Raw genomic sequence first — 19,284 nt, forward strand, 5'->3', positions numbered from 1 at the left:
GGGTGTTCAAATTGTCCCATCTTGGTGGGTCCATCCCGGTCCCAGTAGCGTTAGGACGGGACGAGATGAGACAAAAAAATTTGTAGGACGGGACAATGCCGGGACAAGACAAAATATACCTCGAGACGAGACAGGACACAAGACAGGGTCGTCCTGTCCTAGGGTATATACTATATAATTAAAATTTTTTTGCAAATATACCGACCTCCTTATCAGATCCTAACTATATTTTTATTTCTAATAGTCTAATGCCAAACCAATTTGACGCCTCCCCTTAGCCTTCAGTCCACTCCTCGTTATTTCCTTCCCCGGCTCCCTGCTACGTGACCTCCACATCCTTCGATACCTCCCCTGGATCACTTTGCCACCTTCAAGATCACTTCTTGGGTTGACTTTATTTTCCAATTACTGGTACCGGAGGAATCAATAAGCAACTTTGATTATCTCTTCAAGGCACCGGGCTCATAAGCCTGTCGGGATAGAGTGCTAGAAGGGGCTATTTCTACACTGGCTTCCCTGCAACATTGCGCTCCTACTCTCCTATAGATCTCCCTCTATTCGGCCTCTCACGTTTAGTCCAGTGCTATGGTGATGGTGTTTTTTATTTAATTAGATCAGTCTTTGATCATTATTATTATGTATAACGGACCAGAGGACTTTTTGTTAATTTAAAAGTATTGCAAAGGCCCAAATAACAAAGAGAAAATACCATGCCCAAAAAAAAAAAGGAGACCCAACAGAAAAGGTCTAGTTTGAAGGGGTGGGAAAAAAAAAAGAGGATGGGATGGAACTGGGACGGGACGAGTCACAGGACAAAATCTTTGTCCCGTCCCTGTTCATTGGGACGGGAACGGGATGGGCTTGTCCCAATCTCGTCCCGTCCCGTGAACTCCCCTAATTATATATGTTGAAGTATAGGTCATTCTTGGGATTAGCACCCATAAGTTAGCCTCCTCCACATAATCACCATCATTGCCTATATGAAGAGAATTATTAATAGCTGAAGTAGAAAGGGAATTAACAGAATTAAAAAATTTTAGTAATAAATTCAAATTCTTTATTAAATCCCTTAAGTCAAGAGAGATGTTTGAAGTAGTGACTTTGTTAGCCATCGCCCTCCTTCCTCGAATTGACTTTTGCCTTGAATTTGATGCTAGAATCTTGTAAATGTCCTCTCTTTCTTCAGCTGTCATGTTATTTGGATCACCATAAGCTATATTATCAACTTTGCTTTGATTGTCCGATGTGAGCCCATTATAGAAAAAGTCTATTAAGAGTATATGTGGGAATTGATGACAAGGACATTGGCTAATGAGGAGATTATACCGCCCCCGTGCTTCATGGAATGACTCATCACCTTGTTGCGTGAAGAAGTGAATCTTGTCCCTTAACTCTGAAGTCTTTTATAGTGAGTAATATTTTAGCATAAACTACTCGTACATTTGATTCCAAGATGTTATAGAACCTTCTAGTAAGCGCAGAAGCCATTGACGAGCACCTCCCTTCATACAGTATGGAAAGCAATGCAACTTCAAATCATCATTTGATAAGCCATTCAATGGCAATGTGTCAATTACTGTATAATACTCCCTTATAAAATCCAAGGCATCTTTAGTTGTATGCCTATTGAAATTAAGTAGTGCATTCAGATGTATATTTTTAAATTCATAATTGCACGTAACAGGACTTAGTTGAATACAAGATGGATTAGAGGTAATAAGGGGGCGTTGAATATCATGGAACGTGATATTTTGCTCTAGAACAATAGCACCATCAACCATCTCACTTCTTAGTTAACTTCTATTTTTTGTGCAAAACTGTTCAATTTCTAAATTAATAGGAGTCAAAGTAGAGCTACCAGAACTTCTTAATTGCATAAAAACAAAAATTAATAAAAAATAAAGAAAAATAAAATCTGAAGAATTAGTAAATCCGTATCCTTCCTTGCAACAGCACCAAAAACTTGATCTTCCCCCTAAGTGTATGGGCTCGATATGGTAAAAATCCGAGAGTAATCTAGGGTCATACCCATAGGGAGGTTGTGCTTTTACTAATCCAAATAAGTAACAATGAGAATAGATGAATTGATTAATGAGATATAATGAAATAATAAATTAAAAGCAGGAGAAAATCAAATATAAGAGAAAATCAATTACTCAAATCGTTGGGGTTCAGGATTTATCCTATGGGTTACTAGTTTCTATCCTTTGAATTGACTCTTTATAGTGACAACTATTCCTAAAGTGTCCTAATATTCTCCCGAATTATTAGTCCCTATTTAATTAGAGTTGAATTCATTTCCACGACACCCAAACAACCAATTAAACCTTGAAGCTATAGTCTTGAGTCACCATAAATATCTAAAACTATCCCTAGCCTAAATATTTATATTTACTTCTCTAGATCTAGGTTCTCTCTTCACCTCCCAGTCCATCAAGATCACCCATAATTTAGATTCAATGGTAACCAGTCATAAAATCCACATGACGAATAAGAGAAATAGATATAAAAATCAAAATATATTCATAAAAGTCATAAAAAGAGTCAAAACAGAACTGATAAAAAAAACTAGCTTCTCAGTTAGGCTATATCCCTACCCCAACTGGGGAATTTAGAAACTTATAATAAAATAAACCATAAACAGTATTGTTCTAAGATCTCCAAACATGACAGAACAAAGGAAGAAGAAAAGAGAAATAAACTATCGAAGGGTCCAATAGAGGTCCTCTACTTAGCTGTTGTCACAAGATGAACAAATATAGTAACTTCATTGATTCGTTGTCACAAATAATGCTCTATTACTGCCTCTAGGAATACTCTCCGATGCTTGCTCTCTTGTCCCTAGTTATTGTATCCCCGGTTTCTATTTATAATGGTTTTGCATGTTCTCCCCCTTGAATCCCTTAAATCCACTACCTTTTATCCATATATCTCTTTCAATATAATATATTATATTATATCATGATGATTTGTCTTGTTTCACATAACTTCACGCTTCGGACCCTCTTAATATATCTATATATATAGACAATTATATATATATATACATATATATTATATTTGTTACAATTGTTGGTCCCCTTTTGTTTTATCTTTTATTTGTGATATTTCCTTCTCTGAATAATTTTATATCTCCTGCATTAAAAATAATAAAAGATTTGAGTAGATTTTACACAAGATCATCTTTTATCCTATAATTGATAAAAGAGAGGAAAATCTACAAAAGATAATTAAATGGGCATAAGATATCCATAAATTTAACCAAACAAATCAAAATATACTCCTATTTAATTATAAAATATAGACTTATCACTCCTCATGTTTGCTTCGACTAGTCAGTTTCACCCTTAATTCTAACTTTTTGGGACAATCCAGTGAAGTCTCGTTAAGAAATTTCTAATCCGTGATTGATTTATAATTCTCTCTTCTATGAATGCGTTAAATTCTCTCTTGTGTGAAAGCCCGCTTTCATGAACCATTGTTGCTTGTGTTATTATGTGGGTTTGTACCACTTTATTGATTATATGATTAGTTTAATCTTATACTTTATCCGCTTTAATTAGTATTTTTATTTTGCCCAGAATATGATTATTGTTTATTTCCAATGCAGTCCCTTTAGATGGACAGAGGGCATTAAAAAAAAAAGTTAAGATTTACGATATTATGCATGGTTAAAAAAAAATGATACTCTCTTAGGAGGTGCCCAACGGATGCGAAAGGATGTTCCTAGAAGACAAGATGTTAGCATGACTGTTTTGTTGTTCTTTTGTGCGGCTTTTTAGAGGCGTTTTTTTTTGTTTTCTTTTTTCAATTTTCCGCAAGCTTCGGCTTGCCTTTCCATGGGGTGGGGAAAAAAAAAATCGACCGATCGGTTTGAATCGGAAACAGGTCAAACAATCAATAATTCAGTCTGGCTTGGCTTTTGAACTGGGAAGGTAGGGAACCGGACCAGCGTAAAGCAGTAATAACGCGGATATATTTTTCTGCGATCGTCATGAGTGAGAGGGCAGGGAGGAGAGTGAGAGACAGAGACAGGAAGTAAAAAACTAGGGAGGTGATTGAGGGAAGGGGACTATGAGTACCCGAATAATGGAGAGAACATTGCCAGCTAAGGAAGTTTGAGCGAGAAGATGAAGAATGAAAGGGACGAAAATTACCTTAGGCAGAAATGGAAGAGAAGAAGCAAAAGAAAAGCGAAGAAAGAAGAAGAATTATCTGTTCTAAAACCAATAAAAAAAAAAAGATGGTTAAAGGATAGAGCATTAATGAGCCTATGCTTCGTCCTCAGACTATGCCGCAGGCCTAGGATAACTTTTTTTTTTTATCTTCCGTTTTTTATGGCCTTGCAATCTTTAGCATTACATTCGAATTCTTTTTATCTCTCATTATATATATTTTTGCCAGATATCTCCCATTATATATAAATGCATATTATAAAATTAAAAACATAGAAGGAAAGTCCGGTTAAAAGGCAAGTTATGGAAACAAAAGCTCAAAAGCTGGAAAGCAAAAACACCCTCACCGACCGGAAGAATGACCCTCGCTCAATTTGTCCTTTTGTAACATCTAAATTTATGGGTTTAAAAGTACTAGAAATAGTTTGAATTGGATAGGCTACTAGACCCATTTTGAGCAAAAGTCCTAAAGATAAGAAAGGAAGTCAAAGTAGTTTCAGGGACTAAACTGCAAAGCAAAAGTTTTCAGGGACTCAAGTATAATCAAGTTAGAGACTCCAGTAAAGTCTCGAAGGCCCAAAAAGAAAAAAGATACTAGTTACAGGCCAAAGGTTAAGCTAGAAACCTCAAAGAGAGGATTGTATGAAGTTAAGTCCAAGAAGGAACTAAAGCGTAAATTCCGAAAGTTACGACCAACATGGGTAAAAATGGAAGAGTTTACAAAGAATTCCAAGAAAATCCTAGAAAATGAGAAATAATATTCTAAGGCTCTTCTGTGAAGAGAAAAGATGAAAGTACCCCTGAGGTAGCTTAAATGGAATTTATAAGGTTATGACCAGTAAAAAGTACATTGTTTGAGGTAATTATTTAAAATAGCAAGAGACCTAAAAAAATGTATACAAAAATGAGATTAAATGGTTGAAAGGTTGTACTAATTTATAAAATTAGTCCAATAACCAAAAGGCCAGTAAAATGGCTTTAATAAATTAAAAAGCTGATTATGTCAATAAAAGGGTATTTTAGTAAATGAATTTTATACAAGGCTTAAAGGGAGTGTTGTGGCATAAGAAAATTCATAGATATTCTTGAGAATTAAAGAGAATTTATGGAGCAGACAGAAGAATTTTCTGAGCCCCAGAAGGTCATAAAGAAAGCCGAAGAAACGTGAGCCAAGTAAATTCGGATGAAACTTAAGAAACAAGTTTGATCCAACGGCTAGGATCTAATATCCCTTATCCTCCACTACTTTTATGACACTTGGCATCTTCTAGAAGGATAAGGTAAGGATGATGCAATGATGATGTAAAAGTCAACTTGAAGTTCCAAAATTGTCCTTACCCTTTCTATTAGTCACCAAGGCATTTTAGTCCATTGAAGCTAAATTTTTTGCTATAAATAGGCACTCCCTCCCTTCACATTTTCAGCCAAGCAAGGAACTATAAGGAAAAATTTGCCACTCTTGCATCTAGAGAGAGAAAGAGCTATTTCTAGTGAGAGAAAGTCCACCTAAGTTCAAGTTTCAAGATCAAGGTATGTGATGTTTATAGCATCTAATTCGATGCCTATTTCGAATAAGTTATTCTTTGTATCTGATTCTGAAATTTGGTATGCTTAAAGTACACTCTGTAAGCTTTAAATCCATGGGTAGAACACTTGATTTGGATATGTGTATGATTTATGGTGATTTTTCAAAGTTAGGGTTTGAAATCTGGAAACAGTATTGAACCTTTGGAAGAATGTCGAGTTCTGTAGAATTTCAATACTGTTCAGAATAGAATTGGTTCCTGAAACTATTTTTCGTGTAAATTTAACTTAAGTAGATTTTAGTGAGACTTGGAACCACTCAATTTGGATTTTTCTAGAATTAATTATGAATTTTTAAAATTGAGCAAAAAATCTGGGTTTTCTGCGTGAACAGTACCCGCGAACCAAAATTTTCAGATTTGATCTTCTTGAATCTAAGGCCATCTAAAGTGGTCCTAATTGACAAGAAATTGATCTTAAGGATAGAAAATGATGAGATTTGTGTTAGAAAAGCTAGAAAGAAAACCCTAAAAGGAAGAGAAAGGGTTGAGGTTTAAGAGAGGTAGTCTTAAACTTTATGTAATCTAGTGGTCCTAATAGATTGTATGATATATTTGACTATATTTAGGACCTTTGGAACATCAAAAAGGATGTTTGGTGATATTGACTGAATGCCCACATGGTTGGAAAGTCAAGGGAGTCAAAGGAAAAGTAAGAGGAAAGCTTGAGGTGCAAGGTAATGAACTTACCTATTGTCATTGCTTGATGTTGTATGCTTGTGTGTTGCCGTGTACATGTTATTGAATGTTATTGTGACATGTTTTAGCTGCTGTAATTGCTATTCATGATTAGTAGATTATGTCTCCATGGCCATGCATCAAGAAATTAGCTTTGAGCATGCTAATATGTCACTAATTAACAAGAGAATAAACAAGTTGTATGTAGTGCATTAGCATCTATCTAGCATGATTAATATGGTATTGTTTGCTACTGAGATTCTCTTGAATCTCACCCCTCTCTAATCAACCATTTAGGTCAATCATCAATGGGCAATAATGGCATGAGAAGCAAGGAGAAGAAAGTGGAGAATTGTTCATGTTAATGAATAATATTATCATTCAATGTGTAATTCTCTTACTATATAATTTATGTTGTGGATACCAATGATGCCATTTAATTAATTATAATATTGATGGCATGAATGAAAGTGTATGAGTATGAATGGAAAAGAGTAAGCCCATGTTATGTATGCCAAAAAAATAAAAAGAATTAAAGTAAAGAGATGTTAAGGGATAAAACGTAGGTCTTGAAGCAGTGAGTTTGTAGCTCCAGTTTGACCTACCAAATGAAAAAGTTAAATCACGAGATTTGGCAGACTCATAGCACACATCCCAAGCTTTTAAATGAGAGGTATATCACCTCAATTGGATGTGTACACAAGGAGATATGAATTTCTAAGTTGAGCCACAGAATCTAGAAGTTTCAGATTTTATGAAATGAACAGTAATATTTATTGATTAAACTATATGAATTGGGCAAAGATAAGTCCAATTAGATATTTTTTCCTTAAAGAGCATTGAAATAGCTTTCTGTAGAATTTTAGAACACCCTAATACGATTTTTATGGAATTAGTTATGAATTTTTTAAGTCGGACCTGTAATCTGAGAATTAAACAGTGAATAGTAACCTCAAGTAATTATGTTGAAATTTTAAATCCACGGGCTTGTGTAATGATCTGCTTGAACCATAACACTTACGAATGCGTGCTCTGAGGGGTTAAAGGTAGGACGTTTCACCTTTCAACTGTACCTATTTATGCAATGCAGTCAACTAGGTTGCCCTACTCTACCTGTCAAAGGATCACGGCAACTATCAGAGATTTTGTTTAGGGGAGCACCAAGCAACGCAAAGGCATACCACCGGTCAAGTGGAGCATGGTATGTCAACCCAAAGAAAATGGCAGATGTGGTCTTAAAAATGTGATGAGACAAATTCAGCTTTTCTTCTCAAACTGGCTTATACAATTACTATGTAGCCAAACCTATTTTGGGTCCAAGTCATCAAACATAAATATCAATGGACTCCTTTTCATAAGCCGAACCTTAAAAGTAAAAGCGGCCTTCTCCTATGGGGAAGTCTGACGCCACTCTGGGATGAGTTAAGCTTAGGCATAAGCTGGGAAATAGGAGATGGTAAGAGCATTAGATTTTGGTCTGACATGTGGGTAAGGGATCTACGCCCGCTGAAACACTTGGCCTTTACTTCTCTAGACGAAATCAATCTAGAAAAACCACTGATTCATTTTGTGACATATAATGGAAGTTGGAGATGGGATGAATTTGCAAGCGGTTTGCCTCAACATGTCCTTGAACAGATTGCCGGCATTCACTCGCCAACCCAAAATACAAATCCAGGTAAGTGCATATGGAGTCTTACTAGTAGCTTACGTTTCACTACTAGGTCTGCCTACAGACTCATCATGGAAGATGACTGGGATGATGAGAGCGATCGCTGGAAGCTTGTATGGAAATGGCTCAGGCCCCATAGAGTTAGAACCTTCCTATGGCTGGCTATGAGCAACAAGTTGCTAACTAATGAGGTAAGAGTCTGACGGCGAATGACTGAACTAGAAGTATGCAGCATCTGTGGAAGAGGGAAGGAGGACCTAAACCATGTCCTACGGAGGTGTAAATTAGCTAATACTTGCTGGAAGCTTATAGTACCTCCCCAAATTCAGCCACCTTTCTCAAGCCAACCATCAACAAATGGTTCGACCTGAATCTAGGCATCTCCCACAGCAACCCCCCATGGGCGATTATATTCGGTTTAATGTGCTGGAAACTTTGGGAAGCAAGAAATCGTAGTATTTTTGAAAGGGAGAGCACTAACCCTTATCGTTTAGTGAATGAGGTGTTAGCTCTGAGCAATCATGTTATACAAACAAAGAAGAATTCCTTGCTAGAATGCGCTTAGGCTGATCTGTTCAGGCTCTTTCGATTTTGCTTTATTGTACTGCTTCTTGCCCCTGTTGTAAATATCCGTTTCTAATACAATCCCACTTTTCACTCAAAAAAAAAAAGGCAAGTGATGGAGTTTCTGTGTTGTAATGCATATCATATATATTTTGGCAAAAAAAGAAAAGAAGAAAAAGACAGAAAAAGGATAGTTAAATTTCATAATCTCTCTACCGCTGAGTTATATCCCTTTCCTTGCCCCGCCCCCATCGAGAAATAGAACTGACTAATCCTAAGGCAAAGGGTCGAGAAACTCAACGCCACTATGAATTTGAGAAATCCTAATTTGGTCTCAAGAGACCAAATTGGGAATATCTTGTTAAGAAAAAGACCAAATTGTCCTTCATTTTATTCATTGTTTTTAAAATACCAAGGCCCTCATTAGCCAGCCGGTCAGTCGTCGGAGCTCTGGCGGTCGAAAATAATTTTTTTGAAAATTTTCACAACTTCAGTATAACGATTAACAACTTTTGTAATGCTATTAACAACTTCAGTATAGCAGTTAACAACAGGTTTTTTGAGAAATTCAACAAGCTCCGGCAGCCAAAAACAATTTTTTGAAATTTTTTTACAATTTCAGTATAACGGTTAAAAAATTTTGTAACGCTATTAACAACTTCAGTATAGCAGTTAACAATAGGTTTTCTGAGAAATTCAACAAGTTTCGGCGGCCGGAAACAATGTTTTTGAAAATTTTTATAACTTCAAAATAATAGTTAACTTTTATGACGCTATTAACAACTTCAGTATAACAGTTAACAACAAGTTTTTCGAGAAATTCAACAATTGGTCATCGGAGCTCCGATGGCCGGAAACAATTTTTTGAAAATTTTTACAACAACATCAGTATAACGGTTAACAACTTTTGTAACGCTATTAACAACAGGTTTTTTGAGAAATTCAAAAAATAGCATTTTTACAACTTCAATAATGCCGTTAACAAGTCCTGTAACTCTATTACCAACTTCAGTATAACATTTAACAATATGTTTTCTTTAAAATTAAAAAAAAATGACATTTTTACAACTTTAGCAACTTTTTTTTTTGGAAAATTTTTACAATTTCAGTATACCAGTTAACAACTTTTGTAATGTTATTAACAACTTCAATATAGCAGTTAACAATAAGTTTTCTAAAAATTTTAGAAGTAGCATTTTTACAATTTCAGTAATGTCATTAACAAGTTCTGTAACTCTATTAATAATTTTAGTATAGCATTTAACAATAGATTTTTTAAAAATTAAAAAAAAAGGTATTTTTATAACTTTAACAACTACTTTTTTAAAAAAATTTTTACAATTTCAGTATAACAGTTAACAACTTTTATAACTCTATTAACAACTTTGATATAGCAGTTAAGAACAAGTTTTTCAGAAAATTCAAAAAGTAGCATTTTACAATTTCAGTAATGACATTAACAAACTCAAAAACCTGTTGTTAACCACTATACTAAAGTTGTTAATAAAGTTACAAAAGTTGTTAACCGTTATACTGAAGTTGTAAAAATTTTCAAAAAAAATTGTTTTTCGCCGTCAGAGCTTCAGTGACCAATTGTTGAATTTTCCAAAAAACCTATTGTTAACTGATATATTGAAGTTGTTAATAGCATTACAAAAGTTATTAACGGTTATATTGAAATTGTAAAAATTTTCAAAAAAATTATTTCTGGCTGCCGGAACTTGTTGAATTTTCCAAAAAAACTGTTATTAACTAATATACTGAAGTTGTTAATAACGTCACAAAAGTTGTTAACCGTTATAGTGAAGTTGTAAAATTTTTTAAAAAAATTGTTCTAGCAGCTAGAGTTTGTTGAATTTCCCAAAAAACCTGTTGTTAACTACTATACTGAAGTTGTTAATAGCGTCACAAAAGTTGTTAACCGTTATATTGAAATTGTAAAAATTTTCAAAAAAATTGTTTCTGACTGCCAGAGGTTGTTGAATTTCCCAAAAAAATTTGTTGTTAACTACTATACTAAAGTTGTTAATAGCGTTATAAAAGTTGTTAACTGTTATACTGAAATTGTAAAACTTTTCAAAAAATTGTTTTTGGCCATCAGAGCTTGTTAAATTTCTCAGAAAACATGTTATTAACTGCTATATTGAAGTTGTTAATAGTGTTATAAAAGTTATTAAACGTTATACTGAAATTGTAAAAATTTTCAAAAAAATTGCTTCCGACCACCGGAGCTCTGGTGACTAATTGTCAGTCGGTCACCGGAGCTCCAGTGATTGCTGTCCGCTGGAGCTCCGGCAACCACCTGGCCGGCCAGTGGGGGCTTTGATATTTTAAAAACAATAAATAAAATAAAGGGTAATTTGATTTTTTTTTTTTAACGTGTTAATCCCAATTTGGTCTCTTGAGACCAGATTAGGATTTTTCAAATTCAGCAGACCATTTGGGCATTATGAAATTTAAGTATCCTTTTTCTATCTTTTTTCCCAAAAAAAAATGCATATCATATATACATAACAACAAGTATACACATGTAATATGGTGCTGTTTCAAAAAAACAAGAAGAAATTTCTAAATATCATTTATTTAAAATAATTTTTATAATTAAATATAAATATTTTTATAACCAATATTTTTATACCAAATATAATATTTTTTTATTAAAATATTTTTATAATTAAATATAAATATTTTTATAACCAATATTTTTATACCAAATATAATTTTTTAATTTAGTGATTAAATAATTCTAAAAATGAAGAATCTTAATATTGTTATATTTTGTTATTATTATAATTAAATTATTGTTATATTTCTTATATTTGTTATTAGGATAGTTAATGTTATTATATTTTCTTGTTATAAATTAAATCATCTTATTTTTAATATGACCGGTTTGATTCTGAGTTAATCCCGATTCGACTCATTGACTTTCAAACAAGTGTCTCAATCGGTTTAATGTCACATTGATATTATGATATTAAATGGGGGTAAAACTGAAAAAAGAGCAAAATATAGGGTGTGTTCGGATCATCTCCTTTGCCGAAAGGGGACTCTTCCTCACGTAAAACAGGTTCCAGAGAGAACAAATCAAGGAGGAATGGCTTAATCCATATAGCGTGTCATTTGTTCTTTTAAAAACTTTTAAAATATTTATATAATTAAACGTATTAATCATTTAATAATATCTTTTCAGTTATATTTTTTAAAAATTAATTAAAATAAATATTTAAGAATAAGGCTTTTTAAAACCCACTCATAATTATTTTTTTTTTAAAAGAAAAATCGTCCCTCCCTCTAATCGAAGGTGCGTATGGTACGAAAGAAGGGGAGTGGAAGGAGGATAAGAGATTTTGATTATTTTTCCTTATTTGGCAACCTAAAAATTTTAGGAGGGGAGGCTAAATTTTCTAAAATTTCCCCTCCAAATTTGGTAGGATTTGAATGAAAAAAACAATATTTTGTTATGTTGTGACTATTATGTTTATATTTATTTTCAATATCCCTATATCATTCCAAACCCTTTTTTTCCCTCTTCAGACACTGCTTTCTCCTTCTCCACCCCAACCCAGAGCCAACAAAATAACAAATAGATTATTCATATCATATTTGAAAGAGTTATGTCAAAAGTCAATAAAATAACAAATGGATAAGAGTTGAAACATATAATCATTATTGTTAGATATTGTAAGTATAATTATAAGGTATAATTTTTGTTAACAGATAAAATTATATAATATAATTTTATATTAAATATTATTTCTAATTCTATTTCATTAGATATTCTATAAAATTTGAAAAAAAATCTTGAATAGAATAAGGGCAAAATGTCTATGTAAAAATATTTTCTCTCCTCTCTTTTAATGAACCAAACAAAGTAACATTAAAACTTCCCTCTCTTTTTTTTTATAAATCCAAATGAAGTAATATTAAAATCTCTCTACTCTTTTTCTCCATTAAAATTTCTTCGTTCCTTTTCTTTCATCAAACCAAACTAACCCACATACACACCATGGTGATCTTGGGAAAAGAATCTCTTCGCTTCCCTTTTCCATTCTCTTTTCTCTAGTCCTTAGATCAATATTTTAGTAGTTCACATTTTATTTTTGGTTTACGATTTTGTTAAGTATTTTGGTCATATTCGTCCGGTACCCTAAAAACAATTTTTGAGATGCGTCCAATGCTATTAAGTATTTTTTTCAACTGCATTTAGCATCTAAATTATTTTGTAATTCATCCAACACTTGAAGTATAAATTTTTTCTAGGTGCATCCAACAACTTAAAAAAAATACTGAAATAAATATTTTATGGTACTTAATATATATTTATTTAACCAACCTTTCAAGGAGTTAATAACAAAATTAAAATTGCTCATAAAATAATACTCCCTTCTGGTCCTTAATATAAGGATCTAATTGTTGAGTTAATTTTGATCCTAATATAAGATCTATTTCTCAATATTATTAATTTTTTTCTAAATTATCCCTTTGGATACTTCTCATCATAATTAAGTAGAAGAGGAAAAGAGGATATTAAGAAAAATAAGTATGATCTTTTAGGAAAAACATGTCATATTTTTTATAATTAACTAACTTACTTAACTTCCTTAACCTAATCAAATTAGTTAAATAGGTATTGTATTAAGGACCAAAGCAGTACTTTAAATGCACAATTATATTGCTTCTGAAAAATTAACAATTCGAGAGAAAAATTACATCACAAAATATTTTAGAGTAGGGTACTAAACATATTAAAAAAAATTCGTCGATATTGGTTGCACCTCACAAAATATTTCGGAGTGTTGGACTAGATGCATTTTAATCCTTTATTTTTAAAATTATTATTAAAATGTTAAATTATAAAAAGTAAATAAATAATAAAATATAAACTACCAAATTTTAATTCCAACCGTTTACAGACTTTTAAAAATATTTTATAAATAAGTTTTAAAAACATTAAAATCTGAATCATTACAGAAGGAAAGAAGGGGAGAGAAGAGGGGAGGCGTTGCCTTTCTGCACGCACACGACAGATCTTGATATTCCATCTTCGAGTTCTACGGCGCTTCTTCAAATGCTCGTTGTCCTTTAAGTTCTTAACATTCTCGTTAATTACATTCAAATGATTACTTTTGCAAATAGCTCTATGTCCTTATTAGACTATAATAACAAGATGACATTTAACACTGGAGCCAATAGAACACTTTGGGATGCCCAAAACTCCTCCAGTTAATATGCAAAATCAAACAATTGAAATTGCAAAAAATACTACCTCTGGATTTTAATATAAAAACTAATTGAAAATTTAACTTGATCTCAAATATAACATTTTAATATATTTTATTTTAATACTTATTTATTTTGCCTTCAAGTAATTTCTTTGTTAAGTAGTTTCATGAAGAGTAATTTCAATATATATAATTAGTAAGAGTATTTTAAGAAAGATAACATCTATTTATTACAATTAACTAATTTAACTATTTTTTTTTAATATTCTCTAATTAATTATCAAATTTTTATATTAAGAATCAATACCCTAACTTTGACTCTCAGTTAATGCAATCCGTGTCAGGCAGGTCGAGAGATATCAATGCAACCTATGTCCTCTGCATGCACCGCCTAAACAATGCACTCTGGAAATACGGAGTGTGATCAAAAAGACTTTCGGTTAACGTTTATTTCTTGGCACCAAGAGTCCAAGAGGTCAGCCTCGGGTCATAAACATTACTGGTGGCATTGTGTTTCTCGAGCTCTTTGTCCTTGAAACAATTTTCTTACAAGTATTTTTAATTTTTTTTATTGGAAAGAATTTTTATTCAATGAAATTGAGCACCCTTTTTTAATACAGAATTTAAATATTAGTTCCTTATATTGTAAAACACTTGCCAGACATAACTTCCATTGATATGTCTCCATGGTCTCTGATTTCCCATGATCAAGTACTCTTACATAATCCGACTAATAGCAAAGAATAGCACATCCATCTACATCATCCCAGCCAGAATATCTTCACTAATTTTAGCTTCATTGCATTGAGCTAATTTTTAGTCCAAGCATTTTCATATAACTCCCTCATTAACATGTCAACAGTGAATTAGATGTTAAGCAGGTGAAGGTAATAATATATTTTCAAAAAAATTGAGTAAAGATTTTTCAGGCATTGTGTGGATACTTTTTCTCTGACTAAGATGCCCCCAGAATTAATTAATTTATGGGAATAAAATGTAACAACCCACTTTGGATAGAATAAATATGATAGTACTTGGCTTCAGTGCAGGCTTGTAGAGAGTAGCAGATCTATGAGATACATATTGTGTGTGTGTGTTTGTGTGTGTGGTGGGGGGGGGGGTGTTGTAGTGGGAAGTGACGAGGCAAGTGGGTTTGAAAAGTCAAGCCCGCCGTGTAACTCATTGCTTGACTGGGTAAATAAAATAACCTCTCTTTCCAGGAAATCGCATCTATTTCATCAAGTTTGTTTCATTTTAAACTGTTTCTTCAAGATCTTGCTCCTTAAATCCCAACAGAACTGGAAAAAATAGATAAACAAAGTCAGTGATGAGAGAGAGAGACAAACCGCTGTGTCCAGGGTGACTAACCCGCCCACAATCGTCGTCGCCTTCCAGTTATTCTTCTTCTTCCAGCTCCTTTCCACCATCGCCTCCTACAATCCTGATGATCATTTCTCAGTCAACTGCGGTGGTTCCGACAGTTTCTCTTCTTCATATGGCCAGAACTGGACCGGAGACACAAATTCCGGTCTATTCTCTCCAATCGAACTCTTCAACAGCAATAATTCATCAGTAGGCGACAACGCAGATGGCAAATCAATCCCTTACAAGACCGCACGCTTCTCTCGCTCCGAATTCTCCTACTCGTTTCCTGTGAAGACCGGCGGCCAAAAGTTTGTTCGCCTCTACTTTTACCCGTCTTCCTACAACCTCAACTTCCTTCGCTTCGATGCTTTCTTCTCCGTCAAAGCAGGGCCCCACACCCTGCTCAAGGACTTCAACGCTTCGCTTAACGCCGACGCTGGCGCTTCACTTGAAGTTGCTGCTCCAGACGGAGCCATCGTACGCGAGTACTGTGTCAACGTTGACCCAGGACAGAGGCTGAACATAGCCTTCACACCCAACGGATCTCATCCGAACGCCTATGCTTTTGTCAATGGGATTGAGGTCGTCTCTATGCCCGATTTTCTTTATTACACAGACCCAGAAAACCTGCAGGGGATGATGCTAGATGGTGGAACCCAGCAGTATCCAGTTCAGAACAGCAGTGCTCTCGAGACTGTGTACCGAGCTAACGTTGGCGGAGGTCCGATAGGTTCCAGTTCAGACACAGGCATGTTTCGTTATTGGGAGCAGGACAATCCCTACTTGGAGAGGGAGCGCCCACAGAGTGTATCCGCAGGTTTTGGTTTAGATGTGGATCACACAAATTATCCAAATTATACTGCACCGGACGTAGTATACAAGACTGCTCGAAACTATGGGAGGCAAGAGAAGTCCAAATTTAACGTGACCTGGCGTTTTCAAGTGGATTCAGTCTTTCATTACATGGTAAGATTGCATTTTTGTGAGTTTGATGAAAATATTGAAAAAGTGGGAGACAGAGTTTTTCAGATCTTCATAAATGATGCTTTGGTGGAGCCTCTTGCCGATGTGATGATATGGGCTCACAAAAGATTGGTTCCTATCCATAAGGACTATGCGGTGTCGATGCCGAGTGATGGAAGGTCAAAGAAGCTGAATCTTTCAATTCAGTTGCAACCACACCCAACCGCAAGAAGCACTTACAGGGATGTTTTATTGAACGGTATTGAAATTTTTAAAATAAGTGACTACAATGATAATCTTGCGGGTCCTAATCCTGATCCAATTCAATCTCCATCCACGCCGTCCTACAACTCATCGAGGAACAGAAACAAAGGAAGGGTAATTTTCATTATCGTTGTTGCAACATCAGGCTTCCTTGTGCTGTCTCTTATTGTTCTGTTCATTTTCCGGCGATTCATTAGAGCTCCGGTCAAGGAAGGATCTTCATGGTGGGGACAAAAATCAGTTGACTCGTCCAAAAAAGACAAACCCCGTGGGTCATCATCATTACCGTCGGATTTGTGTCGCTACTTTTCTATAGATGAAATAAGAGCAGCCACAAGTAACTTCAATGATATTTTCATTGTGGGGGTTGGAGGGTTTGGTAATGTTTATAAAGGCTATATTGATGATGGAACAGTCCCTGTGGCTATCAAACGGCTCAAACCAGGTTCCCAACAAGGCCTCCGTGAGTTCCAAACTGAGATTGAAATGCTCTCTCAGCTTCGTCACAATCATTTAGTTCCTCTCATTGGTTACTGCAACGATGGCAACGAGATGATCCTCGTTTACGAGTTCATGGCTCGTGGGACCCTCCGTGACCATATTTATGATTCCGATAACCCTCCACTTTCCTGGAAACAAAGGCTGGCGATGTGCATTGGTGCTGCTCGTGGACTCCACTATCTTCACACTGGTGCGAACCGCAATATAATCCACCGTGATGTGAAGTCCACAAATATCTTAATAGATGAGAAATGGGTGGCTAAGGTTTCGGATTTTGGACTATCCAAGATAGGACCCACGGGATTGTCCAAGTCTCACATAAGCACGGTGGTAAAAGGAAGCATGGGTTACTTGGACCCAGAATACTATAAACGTCAAAGGTTGACTGAAAAGTCTGACGTTTACTCTTTCGGAGTTGTATTGCTGGAAGTATTGTGTGGGAGACCTCCTTTGATACGTAACGTGGAGAAGCAGAAACTAAGTTTAGTGGAGTGGGTTCGAAAATGTCATCACGAGGGTGTGATTCATCAAACGGTTGACCCGTTCCTGGTAGAAAGTATCACACCAGAGTGCTTAAAAGCGTTCAGCGACATGGCCCTGAAATGTCTGGGGGAAGATGGAAATGAACGACCTTCGATGAACGACGTCGTGTGGGGCTTAGAGTTTGCGTTGCAGCTTCAAGAAGGCACAGAGGAAGCGGGGCTTCTTGTTGATGAGGGCGAAATTGAAGGAAAGAGCGAGGAAAGGGCTCTGATAAGGAAAACGACAAATGTGGAAGAAAGAGAAAGCAAAGTGGGGTTCACGAGCAGTGATGAATCAAAAGGAAGCAGGTTGACTAGTTCAAGCAGTGAAGATCAATCTCTAGTTTCTGGATTGATCTTCTCTGAGCTGGGTCATCCGTCGGTTCGATGAAGAAGTAATCCGGTGGTATTTGCTAGGTGATGGATTTTAATTTCGTCCTTTTCCAAATAGTAACGGCGTCGTTGTATTGCTGTGTGTCTTTTACGGCAACTCTGAACTTTTATTTTCTATCTGTATAAATATAAAATATGCAAGCAGAAAATTAAATAATTACTTCTAAAAGTACGCATGATTACCAGTTGAGATCACACTTCTTAGATGCAATACAAGTCTCTCAGAGTATGATTTTTATATACCTCTCCCAATTTAATAATATATGACTACAGAATCAAGGGTTCGATTATTTGCGAAATCTCTTCAGACTATTCGTAACCAGCGGCTGGCTGGAAAAAAAAAATCCATAATCCGTTCTCACTCGTTGGAATTTATCTTTTTAATTAAAAAATCTGTTTGTGTCTAACTGTATATGGATGGCTCCATGGGAACTACCTTTCCATTTTTGATGTCACATCATTGACTGATTCAAAAAGCTTGCACCTTCCAACCAAGTGGCACGAAAAGTAGATGGTGCTCAATGTGGCTCTTCGTGGTTTTGTTTTATTTATTGCTTTGAATATTTAAATTGTTGGGGTTGGCCTCCCTTTCTATGCAGAGAAAAGCCTAATATTTAAAGTATCTTTTGAGTCTCACTTATTAAGGTGGGGATGGATAGATTAGGGTTAAAAGGTAAGGCCTCATTTTGAGGGCAAAAGCAGCCATCTGAAGAGAGGAAAAGTTTGTTAAAAAAAAAAAAACAAGAGAGGAAAAAAGGGAAAGTTATTTTCACATCTTCGCATGGCAATTTCAGTAAATAGGCATTTACGCATTAGTTAATCATTGGATCCGGCTGAAACTTGATTAGCAGGTTTGCAACATCTAGTGCGTGGTCAAATCATCGATTCATTACTTGGTATAAGAGATATTGTGTTTGTCCTACAGCTTCATTCTCTATTATAAGCTTAAAGCTTTAGTTGTTAGGTTGGTCATTTGCACTCGTTTACGCATCTGGTTGGTTGTATTTTTTTTTTTAATCTGGATGACCCATGATTTTTACCCTTGCATTGAGGGGTTTTCTTATCTCTTATACTATTTAATTTCTGCCATATGCTTCTTCTTTTTTTCCAGAACATTCTTGCAAGTGGTGAGAAAATATTTTCACTGCATGTAAATCTCAGGTTTAACTTGTGTGTTCTTCTCATTATAATGACATCAGAGCCAGGTTCTCAAGTTGACTGGTTGCCGGGGTGTGAGCTTGTCACATTGGCTTATTGTTGAGTTCTTTGACTTTCTTGAATGATGCAACATATACAAGTAGGATGATTTCTTTAAATGGTAGTAATTATCATCCGTGGAAGGACAAGATGAAAGATTTACTGTTTGTTAGGAATTTGCAT

General features: G+C 34.9%; 1 protein-coding gene across 1 annotated transcript; it reads left to right on the forward strand.

The window, feature by feature from the left end:
• The first annotated feature begins 95 nt into the window (after positions 1-95).
• LOC114730820 (receptor-like protein kinase FERONIA) lies at positions 96-18,089 on the forward strand. The gene is made up of 4 exons (XM_028917934.1): positions 96-163; positions 7,527-7,637; positions 8,023-8,299; positions 15,209-18,089. The coding sequence occupies exons 1-4, from the start codon at positions 96-98 to the stop codon at positions 17,900-17,902; spliced, it is 3,150 nt and encodes a 1,049-aa protein (XP_028773767.1). The 3' UTR covers positions 17,903-18,089.
• The last annotated feature ends 1,195 nt before the right edge of the window (positions 18,090-19,284 follow it).

The sequence above is a fragment of the Neltuma alba genome, unplaced genomic scaffold (genome assembly GCF_004799145.2).
Source record: "Neltuma alba isolate B1F8T4 unplaced genomic scaffold, ASM479914v2 tig00012766_pilon, whole genome shotgun sequence".
In the NCBI taxonomy this organism is placed as follows: domain Eukaryota; kingdom Viridiplantae; phylum Streptophyta; class Magnoliopsida; order Fabales; family Fabaceae; genus Neltuma; species Neltuma alba.